The 26,660-nt window shown below is 42.7% G+C and overlaps 1 protein-coding gene and 1 long non-coding RNA gene across 2 annotated transcripts in view; one reads left to right on the forward strand and one right to left on the reverse strand.

The window, feature by feature from the left end:
* On the forward strand, window positions 1-16,848 carry LOC150019790 (uncharacterized). The gene is made up of 3 exons (XR_016509086.1): window positions 1-253; window positions 1,941-2,179; window positions 16,266-16,848. It is a non-coding gene; the product is annotated as an uncharacterized LOC150019790 (long non-coding RNA).
* LOC150019791 (uncharacterized) overlaps window positions 9,754-26,660 on the reverse strand; it is a 24,712-nt gene continuing 7,805 nt past the window's right edge. Inside the window, exons 15-31 of the mRNA XM_090268060.1 lie at window positions 26,275-26,502; window positions 25,623-25,958; window positions 24,800-25,180; window positions 23,590-23,760; window positions 22,974-23,131; window positions 21,494-21,634; window positions 21,085-21,202; window positions 20,670-20,842; window positions 20,354-20,479; window positions 20,030-20,222; window positions 19,188-19,310; window positions 17,071-17,222; window positions 16,305-16,391; window positions 14,556-14,702; window positions 13,924-14,121; window positions 10,724-10,846; window positions 9,754-9,828 (exon numbers count right to left, since the gene is read on the reverse strand). Of these exons, the coding sequence (XP_090124186.1) occupies window positions 9,823-9,828; window positions 10,724-10,846; window positions 13,924-14,121; window positions 14,556-14,702; window positions 16,305-16,391; window positions 17,071-17,222; window positions 19,188-19,310; window positions 20,030-20,222; window positions 20,354-20,479; window positions 20,670-20,842; window positions 21,085-21,202; window positions 21,494-21,634; window positions 22,974-23,131; window positions 23,590-23,760; window positions 24,800-25,180; window positions 25,623-25,958; window positions 26,275-26,502 (2,861 nt within the window). The 3' untranslated portion in view covers window positions 9,754-9,822. The remainder of the gene's footprint in view (window positions 9,829-10,723; window positions 10,847-13,923; window positions 14,122-14,555; window positions 14,703-16,304; window positions 16,392-17,070; window positions 17,223-19,187; window positions 19,311-20,029; window positions 20,223-20,353; window positions 20,480-20,669; window positions 20,843-21,084; window positions 21,203-21,493; window positions 21,635-22,973; window positions 23,132-23,589; window positions 23,761-24,799; window positions 25,181-25,622; window positions 25,959-26,274; window positions 26,503-26,660) is intronic.

A 26,660-nucleotide genomic window follows, 5' to 3' on the forward strand; every position in this document is an offset into this window, starting at 1 on the left:
ACGTTTTTCTATTTCCTTCATAGACTGTTTTGTTTGGATCTGAGGGATTATAGTCCTTTCGTATGTACATGTAGGCATACAATCTTTTTTCTTTCTTTTGTTATTATAACTGAGAAAGTTGAATTGTTGGATATTTCCTTATGCATTGTTTTGGTTTTGTTTGTTTTTAATTGGATCGAATCGAGGGGAGGCTGCAAGCAAAATAATACATATCAAGAAGAGTAGGAGACCTCAGCTGGTCAGAAGGATTGAGGTACTTTGTGATGCTTCTATGATCTTAGCAAACTTTTATGCCATTCAGTGGAACCTGGTTCCTTCCCCTAGGAGACTTTTGTATAGTCCCGATAATGAGTGACATCATAAGAGTTTGCTTTTCGTATACACAATGGTCCCAACCTAAAACTTACACAGAATGTGTGAAGGTTCATGGAGACTGGTTAGCAGAAACCTGCTTTAAAATGCCGCAGTCCTCGGGAAGACCGACCTACAAAACATGAGATTTTCTCGCAGCCCTTAAAACAGTTGTGGGGCACGAATACACTTGATCTTTCCATGAAGGCCAAATTTATTTCAAAAGCAAATAAGGTATGATTTCACTCTTCTGTATGTTATTATTGTGCCAGCTCTATACATCTTTAGGGCACAATGACACAGAATGCTACAAAAGAAGGAGCATTTTTGGAAAATGAGCAGCAATGTGCCTTCTTTTTGCTTTGCACCAGCAGCTACTTTTTCAGCAAATAGTTTCTGATAATTTCTCCATTCATCTACAAAACTAGCTGATTGAGGAATGTGCCCATCAGCCTTTGCTCTTCATTTGTAGTCCAACCACTCCTTAAGAAATATTAGGACTTCAGAACCCCAACCCGTTTCCACCTTCACGTTTCTCCCTCTTCGTTCTTTAGTTTAACTAGGTTTGGAAATAGTTACCTCACTAAGTAAGTGTAACATGAAAAGCATAATGTAATTATCTCTAAATTGTACTGAGCCCTTTGTTTTTGCACAGCTCTGTACAAATGTAAACTGTATCAGAGTTTTTTCAAAGTCAAGAAAATGCTGCGCTTCATGTAATTGAGCTGATTCATCAATGAGTTAAACGTTAGTGTAAGTAGTCCTTTGACCTGAGTGATTAGATGCCTTTAGAATCTGTAAATATGACATCATGACTGTGTTTTCCTGAAGGCGGTGGCATTGGCTGTAAGTGATGATGGAGAAAGCAGTGATAGGGGCAGCCCATCACAGACAATAGTGTGGGGAAGGCCGGGAGGGGAAGAGAGGGAGGGATGGGTGCATGTGGGCAACGCTGGGGACCATGGGGGGCATCTGTAACAGTGTCAAAAATAAAAGCAAAAGGAAATGGAAAACTGAAGGCATTTCTCTCATTAGCATGGTTCTCAGACATTCAGTACCAGAGAAATGAAAAACGACAATACACGAAATCCTCCAAATTTGAAAACAAACAGACTTTCCTCAAGAATGTCAAAGAGGAAGTGGGCCTCATGAGGGAATAGAGCATTCAGACCAGAGTCAGGTAACTAAGTGTCTATACGTGACAAGATGTACAGAAATACACTGACTGTGTATATACAGATACATGGAACCCAAAGCATGAAATTATGCCTTGGTTCTAAGCTCATTGTAGACTGTAGGAATGTTAGCTTTTTGTTTTGTTTTGCTTTTCTGATTTGTTGGTATCGTAGATGAAAAGGGATAGGTGTTGACATTAAATACAAAAGAGTTATAATTAATGTAACTCTCATAAGCAATAGAATTGATACAATTAAATCTTTTATTCAGGCCTGCCTTTGGTCTGTTTATTTTAATGTAAGTAGGGAATAGAGTTAACTAAATGCCTTAGGTAGTCTATTTTGTCTATGGTTGTCTACGAAAGCTTTTGAAATGCACAAACTTGGTTTGTGAAGATTTGTATTTATTTCTAGAGAGAGATGAAGGGAAGGAGAATGGGAGAGAAACATCCATCCGTTGCCTCTGGAATGCAGCCCACCTGGGGACGGAACCTGCAGCCCAGACATGTGACCTGACCGGGAATCGAATGGAAGACCTTTCACTTTGGGGGACGATGCCCAACCAACTAGCAACACCGGTCCATCAGGGCTGCGCAAACTCATTTCGAGACGAAAAGTAAAACAATAAACACAACAAATAACATGAAAAAAAAGTAAGTTCATTTTTTTGTAATCTTTAGTATTTTGCCTTTTTCTGCCTTTTTAATTTAATTTATGTATATATTGTGTATGTTTTTGTAGTTCTATACCATCTGATGGCTTTTCTGTTTTTCTGTAATTATTCAATGCCCAATACGCAGTAAAAGTTCTGTGAGAGCCGGAGCTGGATGGATGTGCTCTTTGTGCACTGCAAGAAGATCGTATCGTTTCTTATGTAAAGCACTTGAAACTTACATCAATGCCTGTTAAGTGAGGAAGGGCATGCTATGGGGACATTTCATTGTTGTTCCTCTGGCTTGAAAGTTCGGGTGTTTCTGAAGTTAATGGCATGATGAAGTCAAGTTGTCTATTTCAACCCAATATTCTACCCTGTGCTTTAAAAGCTTTGACACAAATCCGTCCTTGTCATGGGTTATGCACACTTCTTTATACCCCTAGCTCTTGGCTCAGTGCTCCTAGTTCACACGGGTTCAAGTACACACAGTTTTTCTTAGTTTGTTCTAATGATACCGTTTCTTTTCTTTTTTTTTAAGTATATTTTATTGATTATATTGTCACAATAGTTCCAATCTTTTCCCCTTTGCTCCCCTCTGCCCAGCATCCCACCTCCCCCAAGAATTCCTCCCCCAAGTCCATGCCCATGGGTCGTACATACAAGCTCTCCTGCCTCACACTTTTATATATTCTTCTTCTTTTTTTAATAATTAATTAATTAATTATTTTATCAATAAAAAATAATAATTCCTTCCTCTCAGACTTAAGACCCTTTATAATCCTATAAAAGATAATGGGTGAAGGTCTCGAGCTCCTCTAGCTGCTTCAAGCTGGACATGGTTGTCGTCCTACCTACCCTCGGGTCCAGAAATCCCTAATAAAAGTGGGGGTGTGGAGGGAAGGGTGGCCTTCCCACATGGGGAAGGATCATGCAGACTCCAGGGGGGGTTGGCTGTCCCTGGACAACAGCATGCTTGACTTAACAGACTGGCATCCTTGTTGTATTCTGGGGGCAAGAGATTTGGCAACAGGTTTAAAAGACATTATTCTATCCATAACCACTAGATGACAAAAGGCAGGTATTAATTTTTCAATGTCTCACATTAGGAAAAAAAAGGGCTTCTTTGGAAGAAGGTGTGCCAGGAACATCTCACCTGTCCAAAACCCTTTTGCCTATTATACTTAGTTTGGGCTGAGGGAAATATTTCAGGTATCCCCCCTCTCAGACCTCTGGGCTCTTTCTGTCCAAGCCATTCGGATAGAAAAGAGAAACCAGTTTTAAAGTGAAGCCCACAGACCACCCCATACTTCACCAACCCAGCCACTTAGTTCAGCCAAACAGTTGAGTCTCAGGAGGCAGTGATGCAGACAGGATTAAGTGAGGCCTATACATACAATCACTCAGGTAATGAGATTGTAGGCTTATGCCCTTTGAAAACAGAAAACACATGTTAATTTATGTAACATAACCCAGATACAAGTGTCTAAATCTATAGGATTGTCTTATTGGAAAAACATCCAGTTGCAAGGCATTTGACATTCTTCTTGTCTGTAAATTAAACATCTTTGATAATGCTACAGACATAGTTTAACTTTCAAATGAAAACAAATTTTAAATGAAAAGAAACTTTAAAGATGGTTAGCTGCACTACTTTATAGTCTACCACCGAGCATTGTGATTTTCCTTGAATCGTGATTTTTCTCCCTAAGATTACCCTCCTTATCATTAAAGGGACTGCATTAAGTCCATTTTTAATTTATCCTGTTCATTTCATAAACACAACAAGAGCAGCAAATGATCACTTATGATCTTTAGTTCTGCTTTGCTGGAACTTATGCAAGGAACATTTAGGGTGACCTTCAGCCTGCCCTTCAGGGCACAGAAGCTGAGCCACATACCTGGCATTCAGCCTTGCCTGTAAACACCTGTCTTTTCCAAGTCCTTCTGGTTTTTCATTGTGCCTTAAGGTCCCATCTAGCCATCTTTCCGGAAAACAACCTTCATTCCTTCCCTGGAAAGATTGCCATGGACCGTGCATTCATCCAAGGTACCAGGCCTTTTATCTCGTGGACTTTTATTACCTTTGAAAGTCAATCCCAGTTCCTCAGGGCTTTTTGGTAACAACCAAAGCCCAAGCATATCTCTTTTAGGCATGACATTCCAGTCAAAGTCTTAGTTAAAAAACAAAAACAAAAAAACCTCTATTAACAACTGGTCTTATTAGTTTTATGCAAAGAAACTTATGTCATTACTTACTTGTTTAGAATGCCAAACTCTGGAGGGACCAGATAGGGAGAAAAATGTACAGTGTGAAGTAAAATCCTTGTCCTTCTAATATCCACTGAACTTGCATTTCTATTCTTTATATTTTCATTTTTTGCCCCACTAAAAATTTTTTTTGTTTTTCCATTACAGTTGTCTCACTTTTTTCCCCTCTTGCTTCCCTGCACCCTGCCCCCCCTTCTCCCACATTCAGTCTCCACTTAGTTGTTCATGTCCATGGGTCATTTATACATGTTTTTTCACTAGACCCTTCCCCTTCTTACCCCCTTCTCTCCCTCCCATCTCCCTCTTTGTTACTGTTAGTTTATTCCTTGTTTACATACCTCTAGTTCAATTTTTCTCATTTGTTTATGTTGTTCATTAGTTTCCTCTAATAGGTGATAGCATAAGGTATTTTTCTTTCATTGCTTGGCTTATTTCGCTAAGCATAATTCTCTCTAGTTCCATCCATGTTGTTGCAAATGGTAGAAGTTCCTTCTTTCTTTCAGTACTTATTCATTGTCATTTTCCCCCTTTGTACTCGTGTTCCTCTCTGTCTGTCTCTGTTTCTTCATCTTCTTAAAGCAGACCTTTAGCATCTCTTGCAATGCTTCTTTTGTCTTGGAAACTCCTTATTTCACCTCCCATTTTGAATGAGAGCCTTGCTGGGTAGAGGATTCTTGGTTGTAGGCCTTTGTTTTTCATTGGTTGGAATATTTTTTGCCATTCCCTTCTGGCTTGTAGTGTTTCTGCTGAGAAATCTGATGATAGCCTTATTGGAGCTCCCTTGTATGTTAGGAGTTGTTTCTCTCTTGTTGCTTTTAGGATTCTCTCTTTGTCTTTGAATATTGCCATTTTAATTATGATGTGTCTTGAAGTGGGCCTGTTGGGGTTCATCTTCATTGGGACCCTGTGTGCTTCCTGGACTTGCATGACTCTTTCTCTCCTCATGTTAGGGAAGTTTTCTGTCATTAGTTTTTCAAACAGATTTTCTATCCCTTGTTCTTGTTTTTCTCCTTTTGGAATTCCTATGATATGGATATTATTACATTTCATGTTGTCCTGCAGCTATCTTAGAGCCTCTTCAGTCTTGTTCAGTCTTTTTTCATTTTGTTGCACTGTCTGGGAGGTTTTGTCTAAGTTGTCCTCCAGCTCACTGACCCAATCTTCTGCTTCCTCTAGCCTGCTTTTAATTCCTTCTACTGTGTTCTTCAATTCAGAGATTGTATTCTTCATTTCCTCCTGGCTCTTATTGATAGCTTCTATGTCCTTTTTCATGCTTGTGTAATTCTCAGTAAGTTCCTTGTAGTTTCCCTGGAGTTCCTTGTAGTTTCTGCTGAGCTCATTCAGCTTTTCCATAATCCATGTTTTGAATTCCATATCTGATAGTTTGCTCCCCTCTATTTCATTTAGCACTCTTTCTGGGGATTCTGTTTTTCCTTTCGATGGGGGGTTGTTTCTCTGTCTCCCCATTTTTGTGACTCCTATTGTTTGTTGGTGCTTCTTAGAATGATGTGCACTTCCTGGACCTGCCCCTGGTGGCGTCAGATCCTGTATCAGTCTGGGCCTAGGCAGCCTGTTGGAGACTCCAGGGATCTACTGCCATCGTCTGTCTCCTTTAGTTGTTAATCTATTCAATCTGTGATTAGCCGTCAGGCTTAAGGACCGTGGGTGTGGCAGCTTAATTCCTGTAGGCAGGGCTTTTGCTTCCCCTCAGGCTGATGCCACTTTGAGGGGAATGGTCTGCCTGCAGTGTGGGGATGAGTCAGCACTGGGACCTGGCCGGCCGCCTTCCCAGCTCTCCCTTCAAAGCCACCACACCAAACTCTGCCTTCCCTCTGCTTGAGCCCAGGGTAAGTGGGGGCAAAATATTTTCGTATGTGATCCGCTTAAGAGCTCTTTTTCTCCAGCTGTTTCTCTCCGGCTAGCAAGAAACCCTGTGGCTTTTCGCTTTTCTCAGCTGGATACTATTTTACTTTCCACTCTGTTGCTGTTGGCTGGGAAGCCCAGCTGGGGGTTTAGACCCTGCCCTTCTCAGGGGGAATTCCCGGCTGCTGAGCTGTTTCTCAGTCCCTTCAGCTGCCACCTGTGGGAGCCCAGCCAGCCCTTCTACGTCTCCTCACTCCCTACCGGTCACGTTGTGATGTAGCGGCCTTTTCTGTCTCTCCGTGGTTATAAGACTTCTCTCCAGCGAGTGTTCGGTTGGTTATTCCAGATGATTTCTCCAAAATTAAGTTGTAAATCCAGACTAGTTCTGGGAGGTTAGTGTAGCTTCCACTTAGTCCTCCGCCATCTTGTTTTTTCCCATACCGTTTTCTAAGGAGAGAATTTAGGTCAGTCTTTTCCTATTTCTTTGCCATTGCCATTGGAAAGTACCCAAAATGCTAGATTGGGGGGTTCAAAAAACAGTTAAAAGTGATGTGATCACAGGTGGGTTCCGCCCCTGGGCTGTCTTCTTCTTTATGCCTTTCTGGAATTTTTACAGTGAATTACTTTTGTAAATGGAATGAAAAAATTTTTCCCCCAGAAAACATTGTATTCATTCTCAATAAAAGCAAAGGAGATACCAATAATACTTTACCTTTTTTTTCTCACAGCACTGAGCAAATAAAAAATAGATTTAAAAGGCAGCCATGCCCAAATTATTACATCTTTATATAAAGTATGGAATACATGAGGAAAAGAGAGAATCTGGAGTTTAACACCATGTCTTGTCTTGGGTTCTGAGGTCCCTGGCTCTTCTGTTTTCTTCTCTACACCTTTCAGAATCTTCTTGTCTTTGTATATAATGTCCAGGATTTTAGTTGTATTTGTGGGATGAGTAGGGAAAAGTATGCCAACTTCAACTTCTTGGAGACAGAAGTTTATTTACCACTTTTGAAATTAAAAACCAAATCTTAAAACAATTATTGTATTTTTGGGAAAGGGTTCCTTTCTTAATAGTTAGTGAAATATGGCTTCTACATCATTGAGGTTTTCTTATCCTTTTTCTGGTCAGTGGGCTATTATTGTGTGTGTACATGTGTGCATACAAGTTAGTTCCTTAAAGATAACTAGAATCTCAAAATTAAAAAAAAGAAATTGTTATTGATTTGATTCAGCAATAAATATACATAATGCAGCAGGAAGGAGAACATAACCTCTGCCCTGTAATCTGTGGCATTTTAATTTAAAAGCACGTGTTTACTAAAAGCTTATAGCTATTGCCCTGGCCAGGTGGCTCAGCTAGTTGGAGCATCATTTCATACACTACAAAGGTTGCAGTTTTGATCCCTGATCAGGGCACACACCTAGATTGTGGGTTCCATCCCAGGTTGGGCATGAATGGGAGGCAACTGATCAATGTTTCTCACATCGTTGTTTCTCTCTCTCTCTCTCTCTCTTTCAAAAAAAAAAAAAAAAAAAAAGTCAGGAAACATATCCTTGGGTGAGGATTAAAAAAAATAAAACAGCTATTAATGTATTAATGGAATCAGGTAGAGGGCCCAAGAAATCATGCTTTAATAGGTGCCTTGTTCAGTCAAGACTGAGACTACAAAAGAAATATCTTTAATTTCTGCACATTTTCTATTTTTAAAATTTTTATTTATTTATTTTTAGAAAGAGAGGAAGGAAGCAAAAAAGAGGGAAAGAGAACCCCCCACCCCCCACCACCACCGGACTGGGGACTGAATCTGCAATGCAGGCATGTGCCCTGACTAGGAATTAAACCAGGAACCTTTTGCTTTGCGAGACAATGCCTAATCAACAGAGCCACACTGGTCAGGGATGCATGGCATTTTCTTTACGACTTCTCTCAGATGCCCTGGGCTTTTTGGCCTAATTATCCTAAATAGTCTTGTATGTCTGGAACAATTAATCTTCACTTTACTTGCTGGGCAATTCATTTAATAATTTATCTAAATAGCTTAGTAAAGTTCTCAAGGGCATATACTCAATATTTATCATATCATCTCAAAGTACTGGAGAAATCTTTAATCTTATAAAGTTATGCATTGACTCTGGGGTGTGCTTTGTATAAGAAGTCCCAGTTCATGGAAGAAACAAGAGAACAGCTGCCTCATAGACTATTCTTTGGGCAACTATCATTTTATGTGTATCTGCGCTACAAAGGCAGCCAATGATTTTAATTGAGATAGAAACTAAATGAATTAGTTTTAAGGCTGACAAATTTGGTACTTACTTTTTGTAATGGCAAAGCTAATAATTTAACCTGTACGGCTACTTAAGATGACTAAGTGACCAACCTCTATCTGCAAAGAAATGAGAACTCAAGTCCAGTGTAAAGTGTTAGAAATGGAGGAGTCAGATGTAGTAAGTTATTCTGAGCAGATCTTCCTTATGACTTGATTTAAAATTTTGATTACATTAACTGAATCTTCTTGTTATGTTGTCTCACAATGTTTTTTTTTAATTTTTATTTTCCCTAAAGTAATTTACATTTAGTATTTTGGTTGGATTTAGAATTAAATCCTCAGTCAAGTGTGGACATTTCTTAATTATGACCAAAGACTTTAGGGCTAAAAAGTGTTGAATATGAATTGATACTGCATTCACTCATTATTATTCATTTTCTATCCATGCAGTGTTTGTTTAAATTTTCTTTACTAGTTTTACTTCCTTGCATTGCTTGAGAGACTCAGTGACAATTATGTTATTTTTAAAAATCTCTCTTAAAAATGATATAAATCCCTAATGAGAATCATCCTGAAGCACAGTAAAGATAATTATCCTTATGAGAAGCAGCTCAAAGTACTGGCATTGGATTTGTAATTTGAGTAGGCTTTCGATTTGAAGTTTGTATTTGAAAAAAAATTTTTGGCTTACAGTGATTTATGTGATGGTTGTGTCTCTCCTAATCAGCTCTCAAATCCACCCTAACACTTTAATTTCAGATGACTGCTGATCTCTTTTGAGGTGTTCCAACCAAGGCCTCCAAAGTGAATTTGTGTATTCCACATGGACTGTATTTTATATACTCTTATTCCTGATCACCAAATATTGTGCAAACTACTTTGTGTAACTCAGTAACAGATAATTTTCATTAAGTTAGTCAGCCAGAAAAATGATAATATATACAAGTTTTACATGTCTAGAAAGAGGTTCAGTCAATATCATTAACTAATAAATATTTTAATAAGATATGTGGCCTAATGATCTTTTAGTATAGTGAAAATGTCAGTATATTCTTTATCTTCTGTGCCAAATAGTATTGCCTGTTATGTTATATATCATCCAATATTTTAATATATATTTATGTAATTCATACATGAATGTTACAGATATTCTTAAAAATTCTTTAATCAGCTTCATTGGATATTGTGTTGACATATTTAATACCATTTAATTATGCAGCCTGAAATGAGATCACCATTTTTTCTAGATCTAAAAAATAAAACAAAAAGAGAACATATGCAGTTATTTTTATAAAAAGACAATCACAGAATGAATAAAAAATTGTTTCAGAATAAAAAATTCATATCAATTAAATAGGCAATCTAATGAAAATGGGCAAAATACCTGAATAGGCATTTCTCAAGAGAGGTAATTCAAATAATGTACAAATATAATGTACAAATATATGAAATAATGTACATATGAAATATATGTACAAATATATGAAAGATGATCAGTTTCACTGGCCACCAGGAAAGTGCAGATTAAAACCACCCCCCAGAAGAATGGATACAATAAAAAAGATCAAAGATACCAAGTGCTGGTAAAGATGAAGAGTGACCAAACTCTCATCCATTACTGGTGGCAGTATATGTTTATACAATCACTTTGGAAGTCTGATTTGTAGTATCTACTAAAGCTGAACATCTCCAGAAGTTGTTGTTTTTTAAAAATATAATATTTGAAATGCTTATGATTAAAAACAAACAACTCTTTATAAAACAGCAGTATGTATTATTATGGTATAGTAAAAGAAACTCTGAATAAGAAAACAGGGGACCCAAGTTCTAATTACTCTTTTTCCTCTTCCATCTGGTTGAACTGGGCAAGTCTGAGTCTCAGTTTCTGCTCTCTAGGATTAATACTTCACCTGTCTGAGGGCAGAGGGGTAAACTGATTGCTTTGGTCCTTTCTAACTCTTAGATCTAAGACCCACCATCTGTTGGTACCAGAAAGCTCTTAAAGTGCTGATGATCTAACTTATTCATGCCCTTTACTCTGCTTACATGTTCAATTATAAATATGGCCCCAAATACACAATAAAAAGTTTCAATGTATATAGCAGAGTACAGTCTTAATTCTGTAGCTCATAAGGGTACCTCACCTTATCCTTACTCCCAAATTGATCTCCTGGTTTTCTTGGGGTTTGTTGCTCTGCAGCAAGAATGCATTTCAGGAAATGTTCCATATTGGTGAAGAGGAGAAGATCTTTGTTTTTCTTAATATACTGTAGAGAATGTAGAGGACAGTGTTAATACCTTTACTCCTTTTTCTTTTAAGTACTTTTGGATCTTAGCCAGAATGTGGACCTGAGTGAGAGTACCCTATGTGATTATGCTTTTAAAATAAAACAAGACTTTTTTATAGATGGTAGTTGGCAGAGGACTGACATTCCAGCTTCACAACTATCTGTCTTGGCAAGTTGTTTTTATACTTCTAAGCCTCAGTACATTAGAAATAAAAGTAGTGTATATCTTCCAAGGGCACAGGGAAGATTAAATGAGATGGTGCATGTAAGCCTCTTCGCAGAATCTCTGGCATGTGACAAGTATGTAATACATGTTTGCTATTATCTGCCTTGTAGTTAGATCTGGTCGATTGGAATGTTTGAATATTTAGCATCAAGATCCACATAAATCTATTTATTCACTAACATAGTAAATATATCAAAACTCTACTATGAGCCTGGTACATAGGCTATATCAGGAAACAAAAAAAAACATCTCTGCTCTTATGGAGCTTACATTCTAGCAGGGGAAGAAAAGTAACGAGCAACAAGCATAAGTAAGTAAATTATGTAGTATGTTAGGAAGTAATACAGAAAAAAGAAAAGTAGAGCAGAGTAAGGAAAAGCTGATGAACACGGGATAGATGGGGTTTCAAATTAAGATAGGCTAATCAGTCAGTGGAGGCCTTGTTGAGGTGAACAAAGACGTGAAGGAGATAAGAGGGCCAGGCATGCTCAAACTCCTGAGGCCAGGCTTTCTCAGCTTCAGCACTATCGACATTTTGGGATGGATGGTTTTTTCTTGTTGTTGTTGTGGGGGCTATACCCTTCATTGTGGCAGCAACCCAGGCCTTTCCCCACTAGTTGACAATAGCAGTGCCCTCTCCTGAGTCAGGATGATCAAAATGTCTCCAGACATTACCCAATGTCCTGTGGGGGAAACATTGCTCCTAGTTAAGGACCACTGCCTTAAAGGAAAGTGTTGCAGGCAAAGGGAACCCCTAAGAGGGGAGTGCATGTACCTGGTGTGTCTGAAGAACAGCAAGGAGGAAATTGTCGTAGTTGAGTGAATGAGTGGAAGAGTAGTCAGTGAGGGGGTGGGAGACAAAGGGACTGGGATTTTTTGGCTTTATTCTAAGTGAAATGGAGAACCACAGCAGGATTTTGAGCAGATCTTATTTTCATTTTAAATGAATCATTCTGACTACTGTGTTGAGAATAGGCTGAAGAGGCAAGTCTGGACTCAGGGAGACCAAGTAGTATTATAGTAACCCAGGCAGAAGATGATGGTGGCTTATACCAGGCTGGTAACAGTGTAGATGATGAGAAGTGTTCAGATTCTGCATATATTCTGAATGTAGAGCAACAGGGCTTCCTGGTGGATTGGTTGTGGGGCGTATACCGGAGAGAGAGACAGAGAGAGAGACAGAGAGAGAGACTGAGGTTTCAAGGAAGACATTGGCCTGAAATACCAGAACAGTTTGTGTTCACTGGGGTGAGTGAGGTTTTGAGTGGGGCAGGTTTAGAAATAAGATAAGTTTGGGAAATGTTGAGGTTGAGATATTTATTAGACATCCACGTGCAGATGGCTAGTAAGCATTTGGATACATGAATTGAGTTAGAGGGTTGGACTGGAGCTGGAAATAAAAATTGTAGAGTCATTGACCTTTGCATGGGGTTTCAAGCTGAAGGCTGGATGAGATCCCCAAGGGGAGTGAATATAGACAGGGAGGAGAGGGAATAGGACATAATCCTGGCCTTTCAAAATTAAGAGGCCAGAGTGCAGAGGAGGGATCAGTAAAGGAGACTGAGAAGGAACAGCCAGAGAGGTAGGAGGAAAACCAGAGGAGAAAGTGGTCAGATGTGTCAGATGCTGTTGTTAGATGAGGACTGAGAACTGACCATTCTCTGTGATTTGTGGCCGTTATGGTGTAACAGAATTCTGCAATCTGGATGACCAACATCACCATCAACATCAACAATGACAAAATAAATCTCTGACTCAGTAACTAATGGAGATTTGGTTACACACAAATGTATGTGAAACATTTGCTTAGGAGTTGGAGATCTAGAATCTAGCCTCAGATCTACCACTACAAACAGCTTCATGGTTTTGGGCAAATAGCTTAATCTTTCCTTTAGTCACAAAATGTGACCAAAAATATATGTATTACCTATTTTTCAGGATTTCTGGTTGGATTAAATGAGACAATATATATAAAAGTGCCTTGAAATTTATAAATTTTTATATAAATAATGAGTAAAGATATGCTATTGTTTATAATGCAAGAATGAATTCACCTTTAAAGAAGGATAGTGTTTTTAAGGTCATAGATTTAAATTTTGATATTTTATTTATTATTATTTTAAAATTTTTATTATTATTCTATTATAGTTGTCCCAATTTTTCCCCCTTTGCCCTCCTCTGCCCATCCCACCCCAACTCCCACAGCATGAAAACATGGAACGGAGTGACCATAGGGGAGGGGTGAGGGAGATGGGAAGAAGGGGAAGGGAGTAGACAAAGAATGTGATATTCTGTTTTTAATAGTTAAAAAGCGGAGATGATGTTTTCATAAAAGTACTTTAAATAACAATATTAAGAATATCATTGTGTAGCTTGCATAGAAAACAGCACACTGTCAATTTGGGTAAGTAGAGGTTAACAGGATATACTTGGGCATTTGAACTTAGTCTCTGAGTCTCAGTGAGTTTTAGAGATAGAATTCTGCTCACTAATAATATGTTAGTGGGGCATGAAGTTAACTAACTGGAGCCACATTTGTAATCAATCCCTATATATGATTCAAAGAGCCAGGTATCCATTGTCTTCCCTGCAGAATACAGGATTTATAAAGTATTGTCAGATGTGGCTTGAGAAGCAGGCTCAGTGTCAAGGCAGTATACCACCTAGGGAGGCCAGAAATATTTGAAAAGGTCATTCACTGAGGCATTTAGTCTGTGATGAAGTCAGTTTTGATCAAGACTATGTATGAGCCCTGGCTGGTGTGGCTCAGTGGATTGAGTGCTGGCTTGTGAACCAAAGACTATGTGCTATACAAGTTAAAGTTAGTTACCTCTTCTGATGACTCTGGCTCCAAGTGAGACTCATGCTTCCTTTCTATGAGCTTAGAAAGCAGATCTCTTTCTCTCTCAGAGATGGGCTGCTCTCCCAGCAGAATAGCACTTATGCTTTGGTCCAGCTTGCTGTCCCGGGAAACTGCTGACATATGCAGTGTGATAGAGAACGCTTCCCTGAAATAGGCCTTCAGCCCCTGGACAAGGAAAAGGGGAGGACGGCAGTTCAGTACTGCTTCTAGGCATTGCTATTAAAGCTTTAACGTAATAGTTGAAAGAAAAATAGGGCTTGAAAGTTTTTATCTTTACTAGTCCTCACCATGGGTTACTATTGTCACTTGCAATCATGGGGAGGGTTATGTGTTGACAATGAAATAGCCATGGAAGCTGTTCTCATGGGAAGACCATGTCTCTCCAGAATTTGTACAGAGTGGTGCATGCCTTTTGCCATATGCTGCCACAGGAAATATGGTCAGGAAAATCTTTCTGGCCTGGTAGTAGGAACCGAAGGCTACAATAGGACTTCAGTAGGTTTGAAATGTTGCAAAGCTTATGGCATTTATTAGCCAGGGAAATGGGGTCTGAGTCACAGAGAGGGAGGAGCTAAAAGCCCTGTGCATGTTATGAATACCTTGTAAAATGACCTCAGAAAGGCAGGATTGGAGTCCTGGTGGAAGTCCTCGGCAGTGATGTGGGCCAGGCAGTGAATCAACAGCAGAGTGAAGCTTCCCACAGATGACAAACACTCTCTCCCAACAAATAGCGTGTTTTCAACATTCTGAGTGGAGAAAATACCCAAACACAGAGATATCAACCTCAGAGAGCATTTTCACTGCCTCTAAGTTTTTCTAGTTTTATATAGTCTGAAATAACTTGAAATCATAGAGTCAGAGACTTCTGAGCTTAATGGCAATTTACTGAAGTGAGGATTCAGAAGACAAAGGAACAATTATTGTTTTAGTTCAACACTCTGAACAAATCATTTTATCCACTGACTCCCAACTTTTCTATTATTTAATCCCATCTTACAGAAAAATACAAAAAAAAAAAAAAAAACTATAGGAAATTCAAAGCAAAATTACTCAAGTATCTCTGTGTGTGCTTTTTTTTTTTTTTTTAAATCAATGTCCTCTAGTCATTGTTTCCTTATGAAATAGTTTTCAAACCTCAGTGTGAATAAGAATCACATGGGAGTGATTCTATTCTTGGGGCCCATCCAAGAATTTCTGGTTCTGTGGGCTTTAAGTGCGGCCTCAGCATTTCCACTTTTACTAAGCTCCCCAAGTGGTTCATGCAGGAAGCCCAAGGTCCTCAGCTGGAGATCATTGTCTTACAGGGCCCTTAGGCCCTTTTTGTCTTTGGTGCCCTTATTACAGCCAGGTTCTCAGGTCTACTGACTTGCCTAATGGATTTGAAATAACTCCCTCCTTCATTTTCTTAAGAGGCAGTAGGCTGGCATGGAAAAGCTTTACGTGATTTGGAATCAGACAGTCTGAGATCTGTCCCTGGTCAGCTGTGGGTGGCAGCAGACTAGTGGTTCAAAAACTAGTTTGGGTCAAATATACCTGGCCTTAAGTTTCAACTCTTGCTGACACGGTGGACAAGCTCTGGGACTCAGTTTCCTAATTCATAAAATGTAGACAACAAGAGTACCCACCCCTTAGGGGTGAACTGCTGTAAATTGTAAACAAGGTAATGCATGTAGGCACACAGCCAAGTGCATGGCACACAACACTTAGTGAATCCCATCAGTATGTTGGGATTAGTCTTGCCTACTTCACAGATGGCTTCATGAAATAGTGCCTGGGGAATACCATATATGAATAACTGTTGATCTTACTAAATCCCCTAACAACCGACTAGTCAAGTATAAACCATTTCCTAGTCCTCTAACATTGATTAGCAGTTCCTCCTCTCACAATCCTTGTTTGCCAAAGTACTGTCATCAGAGTTTAGGGTCTATATACACTGGCTTAGGCACTGCCAATCTACATATTTGAGGAACTACCAGGACAGGAACAATTTAGTTCCCTTATGTGGAAAGATGCTATCGTGCATGATTTTCTCAAGCGGGAACCATGACTCTTATGGGAAACATGTGTCTGGAACCACAGGCTTTGATGATGATAGAGATTCATTAATAGACACAAAGCCATTAGGATTCACTGGGCATAAGTCAGGTCTTATTCAATTCAGTGATTAGAGCAAGTGCTTACATGGTAACATTTATTATGCCTTAGCTAAATGACTTATTACTAAGTGGGAGTATAATATGTCAAAACGGGAGAGAGGGAATGTTTTATAACTTCTTTGCTTCTGTCTATCTTTATATATACCATAGAATTCTAAAACCCCACACCTGGGACTCAATTTGCATCACCTGATAGAAGAAGGAACCTTGGAAGGCATTGTCTGAGGCTTCCATGGCAGGAAGACAAGAAGCAATCTGCAGGGTGATTTCTGGAGCCTGAAAAGAATAAAGAACAGAAGAAACAAAATAAAACCCATCCTTTTGCTAAGAAATTCTCATGCAGCTCAGCTACATAGCACCAACAAATTAATGGGCAGTAAATGCACTGAGCATCAATTTAATTTGTAAGAGGATAAATCAATTCAGTATACACTATAGGAAAGTGCAAAGAGTATTTAACTATGTGTCAGGTATTTATGCTAACTATAAGAATGAGTTGACTACGTTCACTACCAGAGGTAGGCTAGAGTAGCATCAGGGCTCTCATGGCATGATGCTTGGATTCTAACCTGGCTCTAACCTTTTGGTTGTGTGATCTTGGGTAGGTTTACTCAACCATTCTGTATCTTTCCCCCTCAATTTTAAAATGAGAAAATAAAATAGTATCAATATCTACGTCATGGAGTTTTTTTGTGAAGATTAAAGGAGTTAATTCATGAAAATTTTTAGAACATTTTCTGGCATGTACAGAGTGTTTATTCAATTACTAACGTCATTTGAGGGATTAGACTTCAGATTGGTAAAATGACCCCTTAAAGGAGAGACTGGCAAGTTCCCTGCTCTAGGTGCACAATCCTAAGGAATATCTACCACCTCAAACCCTCCTTCCTGGTCACCCTGACTTTCTTGGCTCCAAGGATGACTGCTCCACAGAGAGGCCAGAAACCACACTTACATGAAGCTGGGGGATGAGGAGATGCAGGATGGAGAGGCCATACTGGTAAACCACAAACTCCCTGGCAGAAAGGTCTGTGGGTTGCACAGTTATCAGCTCTTCCTGCGGTATTATCTGAGGTTTTGGGAGATCCTGCAAAGGGCTTTTTGGGGCTACAGAGATCAGGAGAAACCAGTAATGACTCCACTGACTTCTATAGAGTAATGATATATTAACAACAATGACAACAACGCAATTCAGCTTGGGAAAAGGTCTATGTCCATGCATGCATCCATCCATCCAACCATCCATCCACATATTCATCATCCTGTGCTATATGTGCACTGTACCTCTGGCTCTCCTGCCCTTTTTCGTGGGAAAGCGATTGAGTCTTGTTCAATAGGAACAGAGGAGCCAGAACAACAGAATGAAGGTCCCCAAAAGATGGCAACAAGTTCTCTCTATTTCACAGGGTTGTTTGGGGACATTAAATATATTGTATTTAGAACAGTACTCAGTAAATGTTAGCTGTATTAGCAGTCTTCTCCACAGAATTGTCTAATGGGCCTTGGCTCTTTAAACATTTTCTGTTGTCATTTTGTTCTAAAGAGGACAATGACAAAAAGGCTTGGGTAGCATGGTGTAGGAAAGACTGATGAATGATGAGTCAGGAGATCTGAGTTTTGGTCTAGGTTCTGCAAGAACCTGCGGAAGCCACTTAACTTCTTTCAGCATCTGTTCTCTAATCTACTTTTAAAAAGAATAACAATCTTACACTATCTTACAAGGCTTCTGAGAATAAACAAGACAGTGTATTTAAAATGGTTTTCAACATAATAAAGTCAATGTAATTGTAAGACAAAGCAGGTTGGAGTAGTGGTGGGAGCTCTCAAGGGAGGGGCTACCTCTATGCCCATCCTCTTCTTAGTTTCCCCCAACGGTAGTCAGAATTAGTACTAAGATTGGTCATGTCCTGGGGTCAGCAAACTTTTTCTGTGAAGGGTCAGAGAGTAAATATGTTAGGCTGTGCCAGCCAAGATGCAAAATCGGGGCTTAATTTTATTGTTCCCTCTCATCATGTGACCTCATTCTCCTACAAAACCTCCCCCTGCTTCTCTGATATACAAGAATATGGGGTCTGCATCTCTTTTTTGGCACTGCCTTTATAGTGTTGGACAATTTTTCCTACGGGGAAGCAGGTTGAGAGCACAGGCTCTGGTGTAAGACTCCCTGGGATTGAATTCCAGCTCAACTCCTCATTTGCAACATAATTTTGACTACTTACTTGACTTATTCAGAAGTTTCATTTTCCTTATCTATAAAATGAGTGATGGTACCCAATTCATTTGGTTTTTGTAAATGTGCTAACATATCCAAAGATTTAGAATAGCACATGGCATATTGTACAGCACGCCATAGAACTGTTATTTTTTTATTTTTTACCTTTTTTTGCAATTATTTACAAGTATAAAACCATTTTTAGCTTGTGGTTCATACAAAAATAGATAGCAGTCTAGAATTGGCCTGTGGGTCATAGTTTTCTGACCTCTGGTCAAGTTAAAGGATGTTCATGGAGCTGTGTTTACTAGTGGCCTGCATCATGGTCAACTGAAAGGAATGTACTCATTTTTCATTACTTCTCTTTAACTTGGGAGATGGGTGAGTTGAAATAGACTTGACTCTTCAGGGCAGGCCAGCCACATTCTATTTTGACTCACAATTCCAAAGGGTGCTATTGGTGATATGACCTGGGGTCCCTTTTGGGAGGCAAGGTCTTCTTTCTCTGTCTCCTCTTTCTCCCTGTGTCTCACTTTTATTTTTACATTAATTTCTTGTGACATGTGGGTAACCAGAATGGGGTAAAATCCCAAAATTTAGATTTAGTGTTTAGTGGGGCTATAAAAGGTCTTTAGGAACTCCCTCTGGGAAATTGGCCAAGTCATTATTACAGTGGACTTTCATTTCCATTTATTATTCCTTATATGGAAAAATCCCTTGGGAATATTGGGTGGGGGTGGGGAGAAAGGGATGATCGGCAAGGTAAGATTCTGGCCGTCCTAGTCCCTGGGGGTTACACCACTGACTACCTTCAGTGTGCCATGATACCTCCAAACAAGCTACCAGGAAAAGGCAGTTACCTAGTTTGTGATGCACTTGTTCTTGCAGTTCAGCTCCCTCCTTGTAGGCTTGGGATCGGATGTCTAGTTTCTTGAGGGTAGAAAAGAGGGGTAAGGTCCGCATGATGTCAACCTGATCTGCATCTGAACAGAGGGAAGAAAATAATTGTTGAAATAAAGGCATAGAACTGTGGCCAAAGTCTTCAAGAGCCAGATGTAGCATCAGACACGACAGTCTCTAAAATGGCCCCCATGATCACCACTCCCCTTGAGTGTGGATTGGATCTAGTAATTGCTTCTAGTGAATAGAATAAGGCAAAAGTGATAGGATCAGTATACAAGATTGTGGCTTCCATTTTTTTTTTTCTTTCTTTTTCCCTTTCTCATTTGCTTGCTCTTAAGGAAGGCAATTGCCATGTTGTGAACTGCCTTATGAAGTCTATATGGCAAGGAATTGATGTCTCTGGCCAATAGCCAGTGAGGACTTGAAGTCTGTCAACAGTCACAAGAGTGAACTTGAACTGCCCAGTTAAACCTTGAGATAACTGCAGTCCTGGCTCGACACCTTAATGTACAGCCTGTGTGAGGCCCAGAGCCAGGGGCTCCCACTAAACTGCACCCAGATTCTTGACTCATAGAAACTGTGACGTAATAAATATTTGATGTTTTAAGCCACAGAATTTTGGATTAGCCTGTAATGAAGAATGTATAACTAATACATTGGGCTTTTCTATGTTCTTCCTAAAGAACTACCATGGCCACACTCCTGTGGTGCCTGAAGCCCTAATTGTAGTATTAGAACTTATCAAAACATAACCAAGATTGGCAGCAGAAGGGCATGTGTGGCCAGTGAGCAGACTTACCTCTTCCTGGCCTCTGATCCTCCAATCCAAGGCCTTGGCCTTGAGCTCCCACTATCACTGCAGTGAGACTCTTCAGGAAAGGGATCAACAGTGGGCAGGCAGCCACCTGGTCCCTGATAGAAGTGGTGACTGTTCCATAAAATGTGTTTCCAGGGTAATTCTCCAAACACACAGGGGTTCCTGAGGCAACAATCTAGGATGAAATAGAATGAAGTTCCATGCTTGGTTCATACCTGTCTCACATGGCTTCTTTGAGAGCTTCCTCTGAAGCCCCCATCAAAGATGGATATGCAGATCTCCTTGGCCATTTCCAGAGGTCAGTACCTGGGTGTGCAAGAGCTGGAGGTGGCTCAGCTCTCGTTGGTACTGCAACTGACCAAGGGCTCTATACAGGAAGCTCTGTCTCTCTCTCATCACTGCCTGAAACTCATCAGAGAGATGCTGAACCACCTAAAACTCAGAAACATAATGCCCAAATTAAAGTGGAGCTTCTTTCTCTTTCCTTCTACTCTCTTCCAAGCCCAGCCACTGCTCCGTGGGCCCACCTGTCCCTGAGTATTAGCCACAAAGAGCCACATCTGATGGCAGGGGAAGTTGCGCTCTTTTCACATGGGTCCTCTTGTTAGCCTCTGAGCCTCACCTTCCTGGGATGGTTCCAGACCTGTGGGCCCTGCTGCAGCCACATCTCCTTCTCCTGGCCTCGTAGCTGGCCAGCTGCTTGTCTGAGCTTTTCTGCTGCCTGTCCTAAACTCTGCAGGACTTCCCACATGCCCATCACCACCTGTGCCTCCTGTTCCCACTCCTCTCTGTCTGCTGCAAGGACAGAAAAAAAGGGCTGCATTGTAGCGACCACCTCTAGAGGTAGGGAGGAGAAGAAAAAACAGTAATTTGTTGGAGCCAGGGGAGCCTGCCACTCAGAGCCAGGGCCTGGCTGGGAGCCAGGGGGGTGAGCACATCCCTAGGGCAGAAGACTCTTCACTGGGCAGCTGTGGATGGTAGCACTACCCCAGAAGGTTTCTGCTTTGGGGATCTGGGCCCAGAGGACACTTTTGCACCTTGGGAGAGCCGGCGCCGTTCTGGGCCGTTGTGCGCACTCAAGGCTCTGGCTCTCCTCTGAGTCTCCTGCAGGCAGCGGGACTCCAAGACCACGCAGGTGTCCTCGATGGCCCTCAGCTACACAGAACAGAAAGCATAAAGGACTGAGCCATGGGAGGGAAGGCAGGAACTCCAGGCTGGATGGGTCATCTCATGCTGGCCCCTCCTCCCCTCCTCCATCTGGCTGAGATACTCAGGTGTGACTGAATCTAAGACCTGGAGCTTGGGAACCTTGGGACTTGTCTGTTCTGAGAGGGGTTCCATTCCTGTGGTCAGGGGCAGACAAAGGCTCCACATTTCCAAGGGAAAGGTATGCAGTCTGCGCTGACAGGTGGGTGGAGACCGTGATGTGGTACTTCTGGGCCTCACCTGCTGTCTGGCATCTTTGCCTGGAGTGGAGAGGAGCTCCTGGCCTAGGTCCACCAGGTGTTCTGCTAACCGCATCTCTTCCTTCTCCTGCTGGTGCCAGTACTGCTCCCGGGCTCTCAGCTCCCTGTCCAGGGTGTCCAGCTACCACAGCCAGTTTGTTTAGTGCTCATAAGCTATTCAATACATGGGTCTTCCCCACTCCCGGGTACCCATGACTAAGCTTGGTGAGGCAGTTGACTTGTTTGTAATTGGAAAAATAATAATGATGCACCTTCTTCAAGTTCCCAGGCCCTCCCTCCCTCCTCCTAACACCTGGAATCCCCCAAATCACGTGTCTCACTGGCTTCTTCCCACCTTTTTCTTGAAAGGCCAGGGGAAATGGGCACACGGCAGTGGGAAATTGTTCTCACCTCCTCATATGGCCCCTTCATATTCATCTGTGAAACTGAGATGGGGCTAGAATTTAAATTTCTGGGCTTCTAATGAAATGTTTTACAACATACCCATTTTTGTTTCTGAAGCTGCAATCAGACTGAGATGTATGGGAGGACCTTAAATCATTTTCAATTCCTGGAGATGTTCCAAGGGCTGAATTACTACAACAACCTCCTGACAGGGCTTTCTGCTCTAGTCTGGCTCTGCTCCCATCCATCCTCTGCACTGCTGCCAGAGGGAACTTTCTAGAATGCTGATTAGTGATACACTTAAATGAATGCAGAAATGTCTGAGAGGAGGTGTGCCAATAGAGACTGCATTTTTTGGAAGAGAAGGGAGGAGAGGTGAGCGGTGTCTGGCTTTGGAGCATGATGTGGGGTGTTGATGGCAGATGGAGTGAGGAATGGGGTGGAAGGAGCTTTGAATTCTTCATTTACATACTTAAAAATGTAGTAGGATTATGAGTAACTTTCTTTTTGTGTTGTTCCATATTTTCCAAGTTTAAAGGTCTTAAAAACATTCACATCTGATTCTATCCAAGGTCTACTTAGAACCCTTCAATAGTTCCCCGTGGCTTTCACCATAAAAGTCCTATCTCTTGGCCTCAGCCAAGCCCACAAGGTTGTTTCTGATTTATTTCCTGCCTTCCTCACTGGCCTCACCTGCTATTCCCCCCGTCCGCACCCCCCCCCCCCGCCACCTTCCTCATTCTCTCAGAATATCTGTGGTCTCATTCACGCCACCTTGGCTCTTGCTAGTCCCTGAGGTCTTTCTCTGATGCCTTCCTCAAGTTTTAGCCTAAGTGTTGCCTCTTTAGGGGACCTTCCTTGAACCGTCCTCCCTGTGGCCCTTTTAGATGGCAAGGCCCTCATCTGCACTCCCTTAACATCACTGGACCACAGAAAGAGTCTATGGCCAGTAAGTTCCCTGAGGGTAGGAGCCCTGTCTACCTGTCTGTACATCTTAGCGCCTATCACAGTGCTAGAACACAGAAGGTTCTCCACGTGCAGTTGCTAAGTGAACTGAACAAACTTCTCCTACATACCAGGCCAGGGTCTCTCACTCCCCGAGGCAGGGCCTCCAGCACTTGGACAATGGGCACCACCACTCCGGCAGAGGGATCCATGTGAGCTCCAATGACAGGACCAATATTCCCAGTCAGAGGGTCTATGGCTTGAGCCCCAATCGAGATTGGGACAATACCTGTGGGATGCCAAGCCCACCACTGGCTTGAATATTCAGCGATGGGGAAAGGAAGAGCGGCAGTTATGGGAAGGGAAAAAACGTGGCTGGAAGGGAGTTAATAAGGCCTCAGAGTGCCCTTTACCCTTTGTGGGGCTCTGAGCTGGCTTGAAGTGCTTCCTGGTGGCCACAGACCCTGAGGGTAGGGGTCAGTGGTGAGCTTCAGAAGTGTTGGTCTATAAAAGGACCTAGTTTTCTTAGTGAGGGATTAATGACCTTGGGTTCCTAGGGTTCTGGAATCTCTGAATACCTTTAGTTTGGGATTCAGTAGCCCTAGAAGAAGCATCAGAACGGCCTCATTCCTTGGCTCATGAGGGAATGAATAGACTGAGTGTACCCCTCCTGAGATTCACTGGGTTTTCTCTCCTGGGGATAAATCCCATTCCCAGGGCTTTCAGAGGCCCCAAGCATCCTCCTACCTTTGCCATCAGCATCTTCCATCACACCTGCCAGGGGTGTAGCATTGGTAGCATTTCTATCACATTCCATGCCCAGGAGGGGCACCATGAGCCCTGAGCCCTCAGGGTCTGGGATCTCCATCCCATACAGGACTGGGACCCACAGCTCTGTCCCAGGATAGCACATCATTCCTAAGACAAGGGGCAGGGGCACAGGGAGGAGAAGTTGAGGGTCAAGTACAACATGGAAGGTCTGTCCAAGTTCAAAGAGCTCCCTGACCAGGGAGCCTTCCCACAAAGATTGTGCTTGTTTCCTTTGGGGTCCAGCTTAGCAATCTAAATTTGGAAGGGAAGAACTGAATGGCGCCAGGATTTGGGGGAAGTGGAGAACAATTTCTAGGCCACACTGAAAAGGTGAAAAAAGAGGACAAACACTCGTGAACACCTGCCATGTGCTAGAAACTGAGCGAAGAACTCCATGTAAATTATACTTTCTTTGGTCCTACAACTCAACCACTAAAGTAGGTACTATTTTAATCTTCATTTTAAAGATAGTAAAACAGAGGCCAAATTAGGTTTAGTAACTTGCCCAAGGTCAAAGAGTTCATAGATAGTGGAGCAGTTCTTAAAACTCAAGTCAGTTCTGACCCAAAACCCTGGACAGAAGGAAACTTCTAGAAAGAGCCAGTGAAGTAAGCTCTGGGAAGATGCCACTCCCACTTCCTGTCCACAGCCTTCCAGTGTTAGTGTGTGGGAGAGCGAGAGGAGTTGGGTGGGTTCCTTTCCTGGGTTTGTTAATGGGAACTTGAAGGCTGTTGCAGGAAAAAATGGGAGAAGAGTGGAGGATTCAGGAGACTGACTTTAGGCCTGGCTATGGGACCATGGCAATTCATTGAGTCCCTAAAGTTCAGATTCCCCAATGTAAAATGGATATTTTAACACCTGTTATAGTTTGGGGAGCCTAGGAAATAAGAAAATATGCACTTTACAAACATAAAGTGTAAGACCCAATGAAATTGGCAAGGGATCAAGTGACAGGGATACAGCCCAGCACTAGTGGGGTCAGGGCATGAAGAAACTGGATTCCTTCTCTCTTCCCTTGTGTGGGTTACAGGAGTGCAGGGCTGCAGTCTTGCCCCTGAGTTTACAGTCTGGGGGTCACAGAAGCACTAGTTCATTCTGGGCTTGGGATTTCAGGGTCTGACAACATTGAACCGAGGTCAACATGTACCTATTTTGCCGCCACTGGCCTCGATGCCATGAGCCGCCTCCAGCTGTCTCTCCAGTCTCCGAGCCTGCTGCAGGATGTGGTGTAGGCTCAAGGCCAGTGCCTGTCTCATGTCTTTGATGGCACTCTCCAGAAGCCCCTGTGCCCTCAACACTGGCCTCTGCTGGCACTGCCGGAGCACTGCAACCACTTGCCTCTGGGCGACCAGCACATTGGCGTCCAGCAAGGCCTGTGATCCTCCCACATGGGGCACTGTCTGGCCTTCCTGATGGGAAGCCCCCTGGAACCGGACTGTCTTCCTGCTCAGCGGGTCCACAAAGTTGTCACCAGGCAGCATGAGGTTCCCCGAGGCATCTCGCAGCCCTCCGAGTGGCAGCACCTGACCTGAAAGTGGGAACCCAAGAGGTGGAGGCTGGAAGAGGATGCAACAGAGATGCAGGCAGAAGAGGCACGAGGGAGACCCAAGGTCTGAGGGCAGAGTGAGCAACAGGGGAGGGAGGGAGCTGAGGGACAGTATGTGGTGGTGGCAGGAGAGGAATGAAGTCCCCTCTCGTTTGAAAACATCCATTTACTTTTAGAGCAAAACCAGCTCAGTTCTCTTTTTCCTTCCTGGGACACTGGGCCTGAGATGAGGAAGGGACGAAAGGAGCAGGGAAGGAGAGGGAAGGTGGGGGTAAGAGGCTGGCAGAGGATGGTGGAGGGAAAGGCAGGGCTGTGGGTGGAGTTTGCAGCCTGGACCAGAATACCAGGGGCTGTGAGGGAGAGATTGGGAAGCCAGGCCAGGCAGTGAGAGGTGGGAGGACAGCACTGAGAATGGCCAGGAGACCTGTGTTTGGATCCAGCCCGACTCCCAGGATTGGTGAGATGCCTCCTGTGATTGGATCCTCCATGGGGCCCCCCAGCTCTAGAGGAGCCAAGGTCTTGGTGAGGGGATTGCAGTATGTGCCCCCAAGAGTGAGCCACTGCCTTGTCTGGGGGTGCAGAGTTACAGCCAGCACGGGCACCTCGATGCCAGAAACAGGGTCTGTCATGAGAGCTCCCAGCTGAGAGGTCCTTCTTGGCTGCAGGACAGGCAGGCGGGTGGCTGGAGGGACACCTGTGGCAGGACAGGTGGGATAGGGCACATAGGGGAGGATGGGAGCTTCTGATGTTCGGACGCCACCTGGACAAGAAGACAGGGATGTGTTGGTACCCTTGACGTGCCAGCCTTCCTCCCTTGCCCTGCAGAGCAGGGACGGAGAGTGGCCTTGTGCATCTGCTTTCTTTTTCATCTAGCCACTCCCTGCAGCATGGCGCTCTCTGCAGCAAGAATGTTAAAGCAAGGAAGGGGAGGAAAGGCGTTTGTTGCTCTGTTGATCACCAAGCCCATCTGTGCAAGGAGAGAGCCTTGCTTCCTGTGCTGTGCTCTTAAGGATTCATCCCAGAGGGCTCCAGTGAGCCCTGGGCTGGGTTGGGCTACTTAGCAGTCAGGGTCTCACCGGAACTGAAGTCAGTGGTGGGCACCAGGGCCGCTGCCTGCAGATCATATCCCAGATTCCCAGCCTCAGGCAGCACCCGCCCAGTGTCAGGGTGAATGAAGTAGCTAGAGGGTATAGGCCCTCTGTGGCCACTGGCTGGAAGCATTGAGCAGTTGGGCCCAGGGACCATCATCTTGGTGACTGGATTCACACTGATGTCATCAGTGCCCCCTTCAAGGCCTGCTGAAGCTGCAGGAAAACAAAGGCCTGCTCAGCAGCCTGTTCTGAAGCCAGTGAAGCAGGCCAGAGCCCCCCACAGCCCCCACAGCAAGGCTCCACATTCAAAACATGACACTGTGACATCATATTGCAGACTGACAGCAGCTGGAAAAGCCCTGGGAGATGGT

The sequence above is a fragment of the Furipterus horrens genome, unplaced genomic scaffold (assembly GCF_987537825.1).
Source record: "Furipterus horrens unplaced genomic scaffold, mFurHor1.1.pri manual_scaffold_2, whole genome shotgun sequence".
NCBI lineage: Eukaryota > Metazoa > Chordata > Mammalia > Chiroptera > Furipteridae > Furipterus > Furipterus horrens.